The sequence below is a fragment of the Populus alba genome, chromosome 12 (genome assembly GCF_005239225.2).
Source record: "Populus alba chromosome 12, ASM523922v2, whole genome shotgun sequence".
Classification (NCBI taxonomy): domain Eukaryota; kingdom Viridiplantae; phylum Streptophyta; class Magnoliopsida; order Malpighiales; family Salicaceae; genus Populus; species Populus alba.
In genome coordinates this window covers 2,002,346-2,017,061 of record NC_133295.1, presented here as the reverse complement: position 1 = coordinate 2,017,061, position 14,716 = coordinate 2,002,346, and the positions used below count along the sequence as shown (strand labels likewise).

Below are 14,716 nucleotides of genomic sequence, written 5' to 3'. Positions count from 1 at the left end.
AAATAATTTGCTTCATTAATCTGTACAATAAAAATTTTGATTATTCAATCTTATTTCTAGTGTGATGTATATAATATTTCCTAATGAAACTTGTAAATTATAATTACAAGACCTTCGACCTCCCGTAATATTATACTTTTTATTCCCGGAATCCTTCACGGGCTATGAACCCTAGCTAGTTCAAATCGGTTTTTTGATAGTAGAATAAGCAAAATTAGGCATTTAGTATTCTCTTTCTATGATAAACTATAAGCTTTGGTAATTGAATATATACTACCACACGCTGACAAATCATAAAATTGCAGTTTAAGCATAGTTTTTTTATATATTCAATACGTTCACGTCAAGTTAATTATTTAATTAAATACTTTATCTATCATCAATTATGAAAATATAAACAATAATATTTCCCAAGAATAATTTATATATAAAATTATTATGATGGACAATGAAAGAATAAAAATAAAATCCCTCAATTAAAATCTAAGGATTCATAAGATATTGGGAGAAACAATAATCTTTGAATAGAAAAAACATAAGTTCCTAAAACTATAGCTCTTACACCCACAAGTAAGCAATTCTTGAGTTCTTAAACATGAATAATCAAATATATAAATTATAATGCTCTTGATATTATATCTTCATGATTTTCATATTTAAATAATTATTTGAAAAAAAGTGTACTTTATTCCATAACAAGCCATGTAAGAGAATAAATTCTAAATGTGAATTGATAAAGAAAAATATTTTCTATTATAATCCTCAATTATTTTTACTTATGTTCTGATAGGAAAAAAAAGTACAATTACAGATAAAAAAAGATAAGAGAGGACTAGTTTTCTGAATAAACTTGTTATATATTATACATTCATCATGTATGCCGTTATTAAAATAAAAAATTATTTTTTTAAATTAACTAATAGGATTTAATATTAATTTTTATTAAAACTTTTAAGAACTCATTATCTCTTGCATCTGAACCAAATCTAACAAGGTTGACATTGTTTCATTCCCCCCATCAATACGGATTTTTCGTCCTTTTCAATTATTCACCAAAGAATTAAAGATCTCTCAAAGAGTTTCGTCAATTGGACAAGAATGGTAGAATTATAATGACCATTCTATATACCTAAAAGAGAGAGAATTCAAACACACACACACATTTATGCATATTGAAGTTCTCGCGGTGAAGAAGAAGAAGAAGTAGCGTGAAATGGACAAAAAACATCAAGGTTTTAAAAAGAAAAAAGAGGAGAGAATAATTAAGTGTTCCATGCAGGTGCTTTGCTTGCCAACAAAAGAACAATTATTCCTATTTTCGTCTGTTTAAAGTAGCATTTGCTTCTTTACTTGCCGTTGTTACTTTGCATATAGTAAAAGCAAAAAAAAGCTAAAAAAAGGAAGCATTCTGGTCCTTCGGTTCCTGTTAAAAGATATGGATCAAGCCTCCTGAAAATATTTTATAGTATTTGTTACTCTTTTTTAAATACATATATCGTTGTCCAAAAGTCACAAATAAATAGAAAAGTGAGCGTAGATGTTTGATTTGATATAATAATTACAACTCAAGGTAAACATGTAATCAAACAAATCTAGCATGAATACTAAACAATATGTATTAACTTGCATAACATATAGAAAAATTAATAATCCTAATATGCATTCAAAATTTATATAGAAGTTATACTTAAACAAAATAAGTTTAGGATATTTACAACAACTCTTAGAGTATTATATTTTTTTTGTTATCAATGATAAATTTTTTATTTTTAAATCTTAATTGTTTCTCACTTAGTATAAATAAACTAATTTTAACTTGGATGTTCTTTCGATTCAATTTTAACTTTTAACCTTTTTCTATATAAACAATAAGGTAAACCTTTTTTTTTTAAGTGGGATAAAGGGTTTTGTTGAGGGTTATTTTAATTTCTTATTTATCTAAAATTTATTTAAATCATATTAGTTTTTCATATTAAAGAGTTTATCTTATTGATCAAATTCCAACCAAGTTTTAACCTCAAAAGTAAATTAACCTCACTTTTAATTTGACTTAAATATATACATTGACCATAATTTTAAACAATTTTTTCAACATATATAGAATAATGTAGCTTTAATTGAATTCTCACAAGATGGTATAGCACGCAAGTTCGGAATTAATTCATAATTTTCATGAGACTGCCTTGTGAAAAAGTGAAGAAGAAAGGAGGAGGAACATAACATCAGCATTCAAGGACCAAATTAAAAAATTTATTCTTGTAATAGGTCCTGTTCGTCGTAAAAAATACAGTGAAATCACCTTTCCTGTTCTTTCTCTTGACCTGCTACTAAGAAGGACAGTATCTTTGTATTTGTTTTCATCCAAATTATCATTCTCTTAATGGAATTCTGCTTACTAATAAAGCTCTCGGTTGTTCATAGCAAAAGAACAATAAAACCTATTGCCTCTTTTTAAAAACAATGTAATTTTCTTCTTTACTTTAATTTGCTATTTTCATACAGTGAGAGCAAAATAAAACATAGATGTTTGCCTGTTGTATTAGAAGCTTTCCCTTTCATAAAAATTCTTTTCTTGAGGAGAGCAAGGGTATCAAGTACTCACGATATTCGTTTGCTAGCTAGTTCTATACATGTAAACTTCAAGAACCATAACATCAATCAACAAGGTTTCATCTTTCAATTTCTCTTTCAATTTCTCTTTCAGAATATTCTCTCTCAGCTGAATTATCATATTTCACGGACGAAATCTAACAAGCATCGTCTTATAAAGAGGTAAACGCATATTAATTTCTGGAATGATGTTAACTAAGTTCCGTTAATTTGCATTCTAATAGGTGAACGCATATTGTCAACTCCGATTTTCTTTATGTGTTCATATCGAATATTTGTTGAAGTAACTTCATTATTTTCTATTTTTTGTTTCATGACTTAAAATGTATATATACATATCTACTTTACTTTTTTTGAATCTGATTGTTGCAATTTTGTTTCAATTGTTTGTAATTTGATTGTTTCATTGCATAAATATAGGACGATACCGATGGAGGCACTCTATCCATGTTTGAAGAAACTGTGGAATGAATGGCAGCTGCAAGCATTGGTCTTGCTTAGCCTCTTACTCCAAGTAATACTCATCCTTCTCGGCAATCGTAGGAAGTATATTAACAAAATTTGGATCAAGATTATTGTATGGCCTGCTTACTTACTCGCAGATTTAATAGCAACAACTGCACTTGGTATCCTCACAAATCGATTTTCTTATCATTCTGGGCCTTTGGATGCACAACTCGAGCTGACAGCATTTTGGGCACCTTTTCTCTTACTGCACCTGGGTGGGCCTGACACAATCACAGCGTATTCTTTGGAGGACAACGAATTATGGTCAAGGAACTTGCTTCAACTGGTCGGCCAGACAGGATTTGCATTTTACATCCTTTCCGCAGGGTGGACAGGGTCCCGCGTTTCATTTCTAACAATTCCAGTAATGGTGGCAGGGCTGATTAAGTATGGAGAAAGAGCATGGGTCCTGTGGTCCGCAAGTTATGAGCAGCGTAGTAAAGCATCAAAATCCCCTCATCATAATATCTTGCAGTCTATTTCTGATGTTCAAGATTATTCTAATATTTCTGATGATAAATTACTTCAAGTCTCCTATGGGATGTTGGAGATGGCTAAAAGCCTCTTAGCTGGTGTTTCAACAACTGCAATAGAACCGTCCATATTGGCTAAACATCAAGAAGTGACCTCAAATCTTTTGGAGAAAATGTCTCCTAAAGATGCTTTTAAGGTAATTGAAATCCAGCTTGGATTTATGTATGACCTGCTGTATACGAAGGCACTAGTGTCCTACACCCCCTGTGGAATTGTCTTGCGGATCACCAGTTTTCTTCTCACCAGCATTGTGCTGGTGTTATTTTCTTTGGCCCCGCACAACGTACACAAGTACTCAAAGGTCGATCTTTGCATTACTTTTTCTTTGCTTGTTGTGGCAATTGTTTTGGAGCTTTATGCGGCTCTAGCATTCCTATTCTCAGACCGTACTCTTGTCTGGATGAGAAAACATAATTTCCCTAGCATCTCACGATACATTACTTCTCTCCCAATACATAGAAATCATAGATGGTCAAATTACATGGGTCAATTCGATTTGCTAAGCTACTTCTTCAACGAAAAACCCATGGGTTTTCGTGGAATCTTAGAGCTCTTGAAAATCAACGAAAAGCTAGAAAAACAACGATATGCTACTTATCCTCAAGTCCCAGAGGATTTGAAGGAATGGTTAGTCATGCATTCGAAGAAATTTTGGCGTGTAATTAAAGAAAGTCAGGGCATAGAAAGTATGATGGCACTTTCGTGGAGAGGATCTGTATCGTTGAGTTATATGTTGCCCAAGGACACCGTTTATATATTAAGTACTGGAATAGAGTTACAGCAGACAATCATAGTTTGGCACATTGCTACAGAGCTCTGCTATCACCTAGATCATGATTATTTCACCCAAAGAGAAACCAGGCCATCTGGTAGTGCAGACACTGGTGTATTGAACTGGAAAATGAGCAAGCGCATCTCAAGATATATGATGTATCTCCTCGCCATTTCACCTGAAACGTTGCCAGCAAGTGGGGCAACTGGTCAGATCAACTTTGAAGGCACTTGTGATGAGGGCAGGAAAGAAATTGCATCATTTGAATCAAAGTTAGATGATCAAGTCTGCACCCTGAGAGAAAGAAAACATAAGATTAAAATCGAGGCTTCCAAATGGTTGTACGAGCGGCACAAAGATTCAATTACTGGTGAAAATCAAATAGAGCAACAACTGAGTGGATCCCTTTTATCCTTGGGGTGCGTGCTTGCTAATCACCTGACAAACTGCTTGCAGACTAAACCTGAAGAAGAGGTGTCACCTACATATCTGTGTAATCTTTGTATTCAATCTCCTTTATTCCCCCCTTCTTTTTGTTTGTAATGTATTCCTTCTTCATGTATGTGCTGTCAGCGCATGGAGAAAAGATGGGACGCAATTGGCAGTTGCTGGTTTGAATTTCTATACCATGCCGGAAGACAGAGCAGCGGAAATCAGCACGCACAGCAACTCAGGCAAGGTGGAGAGTTTCTCACTCATATATGGCTTCTCTATGAGGAGTTGACGCTTCTCGATAAATTGTCAACAGCAGAGGCGGACAGAAATGAGGGAGAATAAAAAGCTCTGTTGAGAAAGTTTGGTCTTATCAAGCATTACTCTCCAGCGAGCTGGTGCATGTATAATCATGCAAGGCCTGTAAACTTTGTTGACCATTTGTCACGTGCCAAGAGAGTCATAAAAATAACATCCGAACATTTCAACACATTGATTTTTACTGTGAAGCAGCTGCCCAAAAATGGATACTGCCTATCATGTTTGTTTTTAGAATAAGTTTAATTATTTGCATTTGTTGTGATATCGGTTAAATTAATTTTTTTAGCATAAAAAAAAATTATTCTATTAACATGTTTTCTAATAAAAAAAATAAACTTAAAATATAATGTATAGTAGATAACATTTTTTTAACAAATATTGATATGATAATATGCTTGTTTTTTAAATATTGAGACAATAATATAATAAATTAACTTGTTAAATATGTTACTTGGATTATGATACCGTGATAATCCTATAAAAAAAATTAAAAATAAATTATAAAAAATAAATTTTTAATTAACTCAATGTTGAAGAAAGAAATTTAAAAAATAATTTTATTAAATTAAAAAAGGATATAAAAAACTACTGGAGTTAACCTGTTAAATTTGCGACTCGAGTAAAAAAATCAGGATAATTTTATATAAAATAAATCCAAAAATATTATAAAATTCAAATTCCAATAACTACAATATTAAAAAATAAAATTAAAAAAAATCAATTAAAAAAAAAAAAAAAACTCAAGTCAACTCAGGTTAACTTGTTAAACTCATGACCTGGATAATAAGACCAAAATAATTTCATAAAAAACAAGTAAAAAAATAATAAAACTCTATTTTCAATAAATTAAATATTGAAAGTTGAAAATAAGGAGAAAAAAACTAAATCCATGAGACAGGATAACTATACATATAAAGTAAATAAAAAAAATTATAAAAAATATAATTTCAAAAATAATATAATATTAAAGGTTGAAACTAAAAAAATAAAAATAAAATAAAAAAACTAAGTTGTTGAAGATAAAATTTTAAAAAATAAATAAAAAATAAAAATAAAATAAAACAAAACACTATTAAGTAAATAATATTTTATGTATATGGCTACCGTAATTATTATCCATTGTTTTTGTTAATTAAGTCATCGTAAGAGCAGTATAACTCAAAAATCTTCACGTATACTTGTTGACACTTTTTCCAATGTCAGGAATCTTTTTTGCCTTCTCTCTCTCTCTCTCTCTCTCTCTCTCTCTCTCTATATATATATATATATATATATAGTCAAGAAGAGAAACTTGCTTTTAAAGATATCTTCAACATTCACAAAAGCAGCAGCAGCATAACCTATCAGCATTTGTCTCACCTCTTATACTCTTAACTTTCCCCACTCTATATTAGGTTTCATCTACCAGCAGATACCCCTTGAACACAAGTTGAAGAACAGGACGTAAAACATGAGCAAGCAAAACCAAGTTCAGAGTAGGTGATGATGCTTCGATTTGCACGTAATTGGTTGGACAGAGCATGTCAGCTCAAGAAACTCTGTCACAGCACATCTACGTTATTTGCGCTTTGAATATTTTCCTACAATATTTGCAGCTCACACATCATGTTATTATCCCCGACCTTTGAGGATCGATCGAGTTACTGGTCGAACCAATAGATTATAGGCAGAGCGCAGAGTCAATTGTGTGAATATGCAACTTCCTGCATTTAAAAAACAGTGCTTAAATAGTGGCAACTGCCGAGCATAGTGCTGGTGATCATATAATAAATTAGCGATGCCTTCAGAAAGGATCAAGTACCATATGGCTTCTTCTTGTTTCTCATAGTTAAAATGATTTTTCGATAGTCAACCAAGCTCGTAATTTCTCCGTTCTTTTACAAATACTTGAGTTGACTAATCTAACCCATTAATTAGATTTAGCTATGATTGTAGTACTCATCATGTTTTCCATCCAATTTAGATTTCGTGACGCTATCACACACGATGGTTGCTTACAATCAATTTAATAAAAATGCAATAATTCATGAATCAATCTATCACTCTTGTCTTGCTTGGTTGCTCTAAGCATGTCAGAAATCACAAATCAAGAACCATTTCTCTAGCTCAAAAGCAAAGAACAGAGAGAACGTCTGCAGAAAACCTTATCAGGAGGGGAATCAGTGAAGCTTCCTGCCATCTTCTTGAGAGAGATTCCTTGCTTCGCAGTCTGATAAGACTTCAACGAGAAAATCTTTCTTGGAGCCCATTTCAATGCATGCATCTGGGCTTCAAGGTGTCTGAATAATCTTACAACCATTACGACGATCACACCAGAAACAATCCCAGATCAAGTCTTGACCAAATACTATCCAATAACTTGTTCATACTTACAAGTTCTTTATTTATTCTTTTTATCCTTAAATATTAAGCAAATAAAATATTTTTCCATGAATTCAAGAGTTATACTGGTTATTTATCAACGAGGATCTGTCTTGGTATTTAAAAACATCCCACAGAAATTAAAAATCGTGAGGGATATTCGAACTAGGGGTGTTCACGGTTCGGTTCGGTTCGGTTTAGACTTAAAAAACCAACCGAACCGAGTTACATTAATTTTGTAAAATATTAACCGAACCGGACCGAAAACCGATTCAAACCGGACCAGACCGGTTCGGTTAAATCCGGTTTTTTTGGTAAAAAACCGGGAAACCTAATCCATCATCCAGATTTTTCATATGGCAAGGAGTTTGCATGAAAGGCACAGAAATTCAAGACAGAAACTTTCTTGATGGAGCTAGATGAAGAAAAATTATCTTTAATATCCAAAATAATTCCTCCATGATTTCCATTGCCATTAGTCCCATCGATCTCAACCATTACCACAAATACTTACCACAATAAAGACAACTAAGAATGAAAAGGAAGGAAAGATAAAAACAAGAAAAAGATACAAGAAGTGACAAAGATCATTGGATATCAATTTTTGTATGTGAAGTTGAAAAATATAACCTTTGCATTGAAAGCTCATTCAACAAACCCACTGGAAATGAAGATTGGGAAACGGGAAAGGAAGAATAAAAATTAATTAAGAGGGGAGAGGAAGACTAGAAATTAATTAAGAGGAAGATTGGGAAGCTGGAAAATTAATTGAGAGGAAACGGGAAATGAAGTTTAGAAATTAATTGAGAGGGGGGGGCGGCTGCTTTTGTGAGAGACAGGAAGGTTACATTAATTATTAGGGTTAGGTTACAATTTAACTATTTATACCTCAGATATGGGTAACTTTTGGTTTTTAATGGGTCCGGTTCGGTTTGTTCCGGTTTTTGGTTCAAAACCGAAACCGAACCGGACCTGTTAAAAATTATGGTTTTGACAATCGGTTTAATCGGTTTTTCATTTCGGTTCGGTTTTTTCGGTTAATTTTTCTTCGGTTTTCTCGGTTTTCTCGGTTAATCGGTTATTTTGAACACCCCTAATTCGAACCCATAAAATGAACCCAGAACATCCGATGACTCGGCTACTTCTTGAGTGCTTACTTGTTAAAAACGGAAACTTGGCTACTTCACTGTTGCGTGTTGGATTTGTTTTTCTTGGTCATTATGATAACAAGAATGAATATTCCTTTTTGACCCAGTGGGTTTTCAGCTTGCCTGTACACTTTGGGTTCTTAAATTGCTTCTCATGTTGTTTCTTCTATTGATATTTTTTATAAGTGTTTTTTTTTATAATTTTAATGTTAAAATTAAAAAATTATATATTATTATAATATATTTTATATTTAAAAATACCTATAAAAAATATCTTACATTCCAATACTAAATGACACTCGTTGTTTATTTAAGTTATTTTTATAAAAAATAAATACAGAAAAGATATAAATATGTTTAGCTGAAATAAGAAAAATAAAAATAAATCTGAAACTTTCAAATCAACAAGATGTATAAAATATATATTAATTATATGATATTTTCTAATGTATCCCTTTCTTTCTGTCCGACTGAATTCCAAGGTAAACTTTATTTTTTCCCTTAAATACATTAAATTTCCACAACTTTTCTGATATTTTCTAATGTCAACCCTTTTACTTTTCAAGAATTCTGATATTACCTCCAAAGTTAAATAAATTACTTTTTAAAATTTTAATTCTTAAAATTTTATTTTGATTTTTAATCATGTTTTAGATATTATGATATATGTATGAATTTGGGAGAAAGAAATGAAATACAAGTTAGAAAAAACAAAAAAAAAATACCATTAAAAAATTATACCTTTATTAGCTATTCGAAATATGTTAGTAACTTGAAAGGAGTATATTTTTATAAAAAATATATTTATTTAAACATATATCAGTTTCTTATATCATTTTCAAAAGTAATTTAAACATATTATTAAATAGAAGTCTTAGTAAAAATATAAAATCTAAACCATTATTATTAAAATTGGCTTGGTTATGTAAGTTAATTTGGTGACTGTTCATCTAGGACTTGATCAAAACTAAATTTTAAAGTTAATTAAATGGAAGCTAGGTAGTGTTTGGGATTTTAACTGTATTTTAAATATATACTAAAATAATAATTTTTTAAAATTTATTTTTGATATCATAAAATGATTCAAAAATATTTAAAAAAAAATTAATTTTTTTAAAAACAAAAAAAACAAAAAACACAAGCATGCCACAATGTCAAATTGGGTATTAATATATTGAATTCAATCAACACCAAGTTTAATTTAAAAAATTTAAAATAATATTATTTAAACTGTAAGAAAATAACTTTTTTTATGAATTAATACAATTGAACCTTTCAATTCTTGATACGGTCTTGAAATTTAACTGAAATTGTTTTTTTTTTAAATGCAAGGATGGTATTGGAGTTTTTAAACTATAGGGATAGGAGTGAAATATCGATGCATGTACATGTGTGAAAACATAAATTACCCGGAATTTCATATAGGATATATAGCCCTTTGATTTGATCTCACCCTCTCTATCATCATCCACTACACATCTAATTCCATTTTTTTCTCTTTATATATCTAACCTTTGATCATCATCATCTCTCGGATTTTTGCATCCGCTGATCTCCCTTTTGAGATTTTCTCAGTTTGCTCCTTGATCATTCAAGGTAGAGCTTTCAGTCTTGAAACATTTATGTTTTTTTCTTGATTTGGTTCACTGGTGATTGGCTGGCCAGATCAGGGAGAAACAGGAGGAACAACATGGGGTTTCTTGGAAAATCTTGTAGGGGCTTTTTGTTTCCCATTTGTTGACTTGTTGGCAGAGAATTTAAAGAAAAAATAAAGGGTCTGCAGAAACAGAGGATATTGAACCAGAGAAGCAGGGGAGACTGAGAATTTGAGATTTGGGTATGGGCTCTTTGATAAATTCTTGGACTTTATGGTGTTAATTTTGTATAGATCATAAAAAAAAATATCCGTTTGAAATATTAAAATCCAGTATGCAAGTGTAATTAATTCTTACTCCTTGCCAAAGCTTTTTTCTTGAGTGATTAGAATTAATTTCTTGCGTCATGAATTTTAATATATTTGCAGCTATGATGATGGTGATGTTGATGATTAAAGATAAAAATTGAAAATTGATACACTTTTCTGCACTTGATCATCGAATGGAACCACCCCATTTTGTGTACAAGGAAAATATTTTGCTTTTTGAAACTTTGAGACCCTCTTTTGGTTGGAATGTAAAGATGATTGATTTACTAGTTGCTGCCACTGTTGGTTTGATCAAATTATCTCCGTCCATGATCATGCTAACTAGTTTGGATTTGTGGTTTATCTTAGCTTTCAAGGAGTTTTCATTTGCATGGTGTTTTTATTTTGGAGGATTGATTTGAGAATTGAACTTTGCTGATAGATTTATAATTTAAGGTAAATACTTTTTGGCTGAGATTCTCTTACTGTGAAAAGTTTTAGTTCTTAGTACGATGTTGGATTACAATGTGGTGATGTCGGTATCTGTTTGTCTGTTTTTATTTAGCTATTTAAATCCTCTAACCTGCAACGTTCAGGCACTGCGATAGTTTGGCAATGCCCATGGATGCCACTACGAGTGGAACCCCAACTATACAATACCATAACATCAATGATCAGCCTGTCACTGTCACAGCCATTGTTGCTGTTCCTGTTTCAACATATCAGCGAAATCAGCGCCATTGTTTTGGGGACTTGATTCCTGGAGAATTCCCGTTAGCTACCAATCCATCAATTGTCCTTCATGTTCTCACCGCGTGTAACTTGGATCCTCAAGATCTTGCAAAACTAGAGGCAAGTGATATTTTTCTTTGACTTGTGACTGTGAAGCTCTTTTTTATTTGGTAGAATTGATAGTGCTGCTGATTTGATTTCCATTGTGAATATTGCAGGCAACATGCTCCTTCTTTAGGCAGCCAGCAAACTTTCCCCCCGACAATGAATTATCCATATCAGAGCTTGCTGCTCTGGATATGTGTCAAAAAAGAGCCATATTTAAGCCAATGGCACCTGAAGAACGCCAAGATTTGAAACAAAGATGCGGGGGCTCGTGGAAACTGGTCCTGCGATTTTTGCTGGCTGGAGAAGCATGTTGCAGGAGGGAGAGATCCCAGGCAATTGCAGGACCTGGTCACAGTATTGCTGTGACATCAAATGGAGTAGTTTACTCCTTTGGCTCTAATAGCTCAGGACAACTTGGGCATGGCACCACTGAAGAGGAGTGGCGACCTCGGCAAATCAGGTTGCTCAACCTCTACAATCACTTCTTACACCATGCATTGTTAATTGAGGAAAATGCAAAGATTGATTGCTTTGCTAGAGAAAGTTAATGGAATTTCACTGTGTTGCAGATCCCTCCGAGGCATTCGAATTATCCAAGCAGCTGCTGGACCTGGTAGGACAATGCTGATTAGTGATGCTGGGCAGGTTTATGCCTTTGGAAAGGATTCCTTTGGTGAAGCTGAGTACGGAGCTCAAGGATCTAAAATGGTTACAACTCCACAGCTGGTCGAGTCCTTGAAAAATATATTTGTGGTGCAAGCTGTGATAGGAAATTTTTTCACTGCTGTATTGTCCAGAGAAGGAAGGGTTTATACATTTTCTTGGGGAAATGATGGCAGAATTGGTCATCAGACAGAGCCAAATGATGTTGAACCCCATCCTTTGTTGGGGGCACTTGAGAACATTCCAGTGGTACAAATTGCAGCTGGATACTGTTACCTTCTTGCTCTGGCCTGTCATCCTAGTGGCATGTGAGTGTTTCTTAATCATGCAACAATGCAAAAGAAAAAACTAAAAATTTTCTTTGGCATTTACTTTTTAACCCAGGATAAGAATTAAGTTCTGTTTAAGATTGTCCACAATTTAATATTTCCTACTAACCATTCCAAAATCCTTGAGATATATTCTTTTGTCTCATCACTGTTTGGTCATGACTGCTATTGAACTGGCTACATCAGTTTAGTAGTTTCTCATCTTTTGTGTTATATTTTGGATGTATACCAGGTCAGTATACTCTGTTGGATGTGGCTTGGGTGGGAAGCTTGGACATGGATCAAGAACTGATGAGAAATACCCCCGATTGATAGAACAGTTCCAGCTTTTGAACCTTCAGCCAATGGTGGTTGCCGCTGGTGCATGGCATGCTGCTGTGGTAGGAAGGGATGGACGGGTTTGCACATGGGGTTGGGGTCGCTATGGGTGTTTGGGCCATGGAAATGAAGAGTGTGAATCAGCTCCTAAGGTGGTGGAAGCATTGAGCAAGGTCAAAGCTGTTAATGTTGCTACAGGGGATTACACAACCTTCGTGGTTTCTGATGACGGTGACGTATACTCATTTGGTTGTGGCGAATCTGCTAGTCTAGGTCATAATGCTGCTGCTGATGAACAGGTATGGCCTCCAGTTTTATATATATATATAGAGTTTGTTTTCATTAATGCAGAAGGAAAAACGTTTGCCTAATTTCCTGGTCTCATGAACAATGTTTTTCTGTAACCCCCATTATTTTGGCACTTGAAGTGCAATTCAAGATCAATGGTCTAATTTCTATAATGTTTATTACTCTATGCAGTCATTACAGAATGAAATTACATTTTTTTTCCCATAATTCATTTAACATTAACAGTGATTGATTGATTGACCTATTATTATTAATGTTGCCTCTATTATATACCTATACTTAAAAGGTGATGGCGACATTAGAAACTGATAATGCTTCATGTTGCATTCATTGTTGTCTTGTCATGATTTGACCATGATTTCGAAATGCTATCTCTGGATATTGATGTTTGCATGATTCTTTGATTAAGTTACTGAAGCCTGTTTACCTTTGTAAAACTTCTCTTCTTCAGGGGAATAGGCATGTCAATGTGTTAAGCCCAGAGCTAGTAACATCATTGAAGGAGGTGAAGGAGCGAGTAGTGCAGATCAGCCTAACCAATTCCATATACTGGAATGCCCACACCTTTGCACTCACTGAATCTGGGAAACTGTATGCATTTGGTGCCGGAGACAAAGGGCAGCTTGGTATGGAACTTGTCAACAACCAAAGCGAAAGGGGGAATCCAGAACGTGTGGATGTGGATCTAAGGTAGAAATTAATTATACCCGTCCCCACCGTTCCTCCTCCGTGCCTCCTTGAACTATGCTAGTATCATTTACCATAATCACACATTGCATTTGATGTTTAGATTTCCTTGTTTATTCTGTACATAGGAAACAGAAAGACAATTGTTAAGATTTAAGTCTAGGTAGTAATGGCCAAAGCTCATTCATGTATATGATAACATTTAAAAAGATGACTAGTGCTTGGCTGCAAGTTGTTAATAATTCATGCATTGGTTAACGTTCATCAATAACCTGTTTCTGTTGATCTGGATTTCCTAACTCAATTCATGTTCACTCACTTGGTTTGAGTGTTATCAGTAGCCTGTAGGTTCTATAGATTTGGGACCATCAAACAAATGTTTCCCAAATCCACTTCTAGTTGCCGATAAAACATCGATGATTCCGGGCAACTTGGGGTAGTTTTCTTAACTTATAGTTGTGATTTTCTAGCAGAGCCACCCGAAGTAATTAAGAATAAATGCCTTCTCAGTGTGCTTTTCAAGTACTTTTTTTTTATAGGGAAATAGGTGATGGTCTTTGTAATATTCTCATGGTGATGGTATATTTCCCGGCCCATCTACTGGGGCCGAAAGGCTTCGTCTTAATTACTTGTTTAATTCATTGCATTACTTGTTAAAGTGAGTTTGACGCATGGATATCATCAGATTGGATTGGGTTACGTGTTAAGTCAAGCCCAAGCCTGGTATATTGTTTGGAAAAAAACAAATTTTAATAAAATAAAATGGTTTTTCTTTTGGTAAAAAAGCAAAAAAATAAATAAATTAAAGTTAACCCGGACAAGACTCATATAGGTTTGGTTAAGTTAATCAAGTAGTGAGTTAGCATGGGTCATCCAAGTTTAATTAGATCAACTAGTTATAAAGCAGACTTGACTCGAGCTAGATTTGTTATTGATGAGCTAATATGTTGGGGTTGGGTTAAATAACTTATTGTGCGGGCTG

The 14,716-nt window shown here is 33.4% G+C and overlaps 2 protein-coding genes across 3 annotated transcripts; both read left to right on the top strand.

Annotated features, from left to right (window-relative positions):
• The first annotated feature begins 2,680 nt into the window (after positions 1-2,680).
• On the top strand, positions 2,681-5,367 carry LOC118035941 (uncharacterized). Its single transcript, XM_035041615.2, has 3 exons — positions 2,681-2,772; positions 3,031-4,897; positions 4,997-5,367. Exons 2-3 carry the CDS (start codon positions 3,041-3,043, stop codon positions 5,198-5,200), a joined length of 2,061 nt encoding a protein of 686 aa, XP_034897506.1. The 5' UTR covers positions 2,681-2,772; positions 3,031-3,040; the 3' UTR covers positions 5,201-5,367.
• Positions 5,368-10,134: 4,767 nt separating this feature from the next.
• Positions 10,135-14,005, top strand: LOC118035940 (ultraviolet-B receptor UVR8). 2 transcript variants are annotated; one of them, XM_073403625.1, is made up of 7 exons: positions 10,135-10,522; positions 10,958-11,044; positions 11,185-11,440; positions 11,539-11,888; positions 11,998-12,399; positions 12,653-13,037; positions 13,499-14,005. In XM_073403625.1, exons 3-7 carry the CDS (start codon positions 11,204-11,206, stop codon positions 13,739-13,741), a joined length of 1,617 nt encoding a protein of 538 aa, XP_073259726.1. In that variant the 5' UTR covers positions 10,135-10,522; positions 10,958-11,044; positions 11,185-11,203; the 3' UTR covers positions 13,742-14,005. The 2 variants fall into 2 exon arrangements, with proteins under 2 accessions (XP_073259726.1, XP_034897505.1); XM_035041614.2 differs by lacking the exon at positions 10,958-11,044.
• The last annotated feature ends 711 nt before the right edge of the window (positions 14,006-14,716 follow it).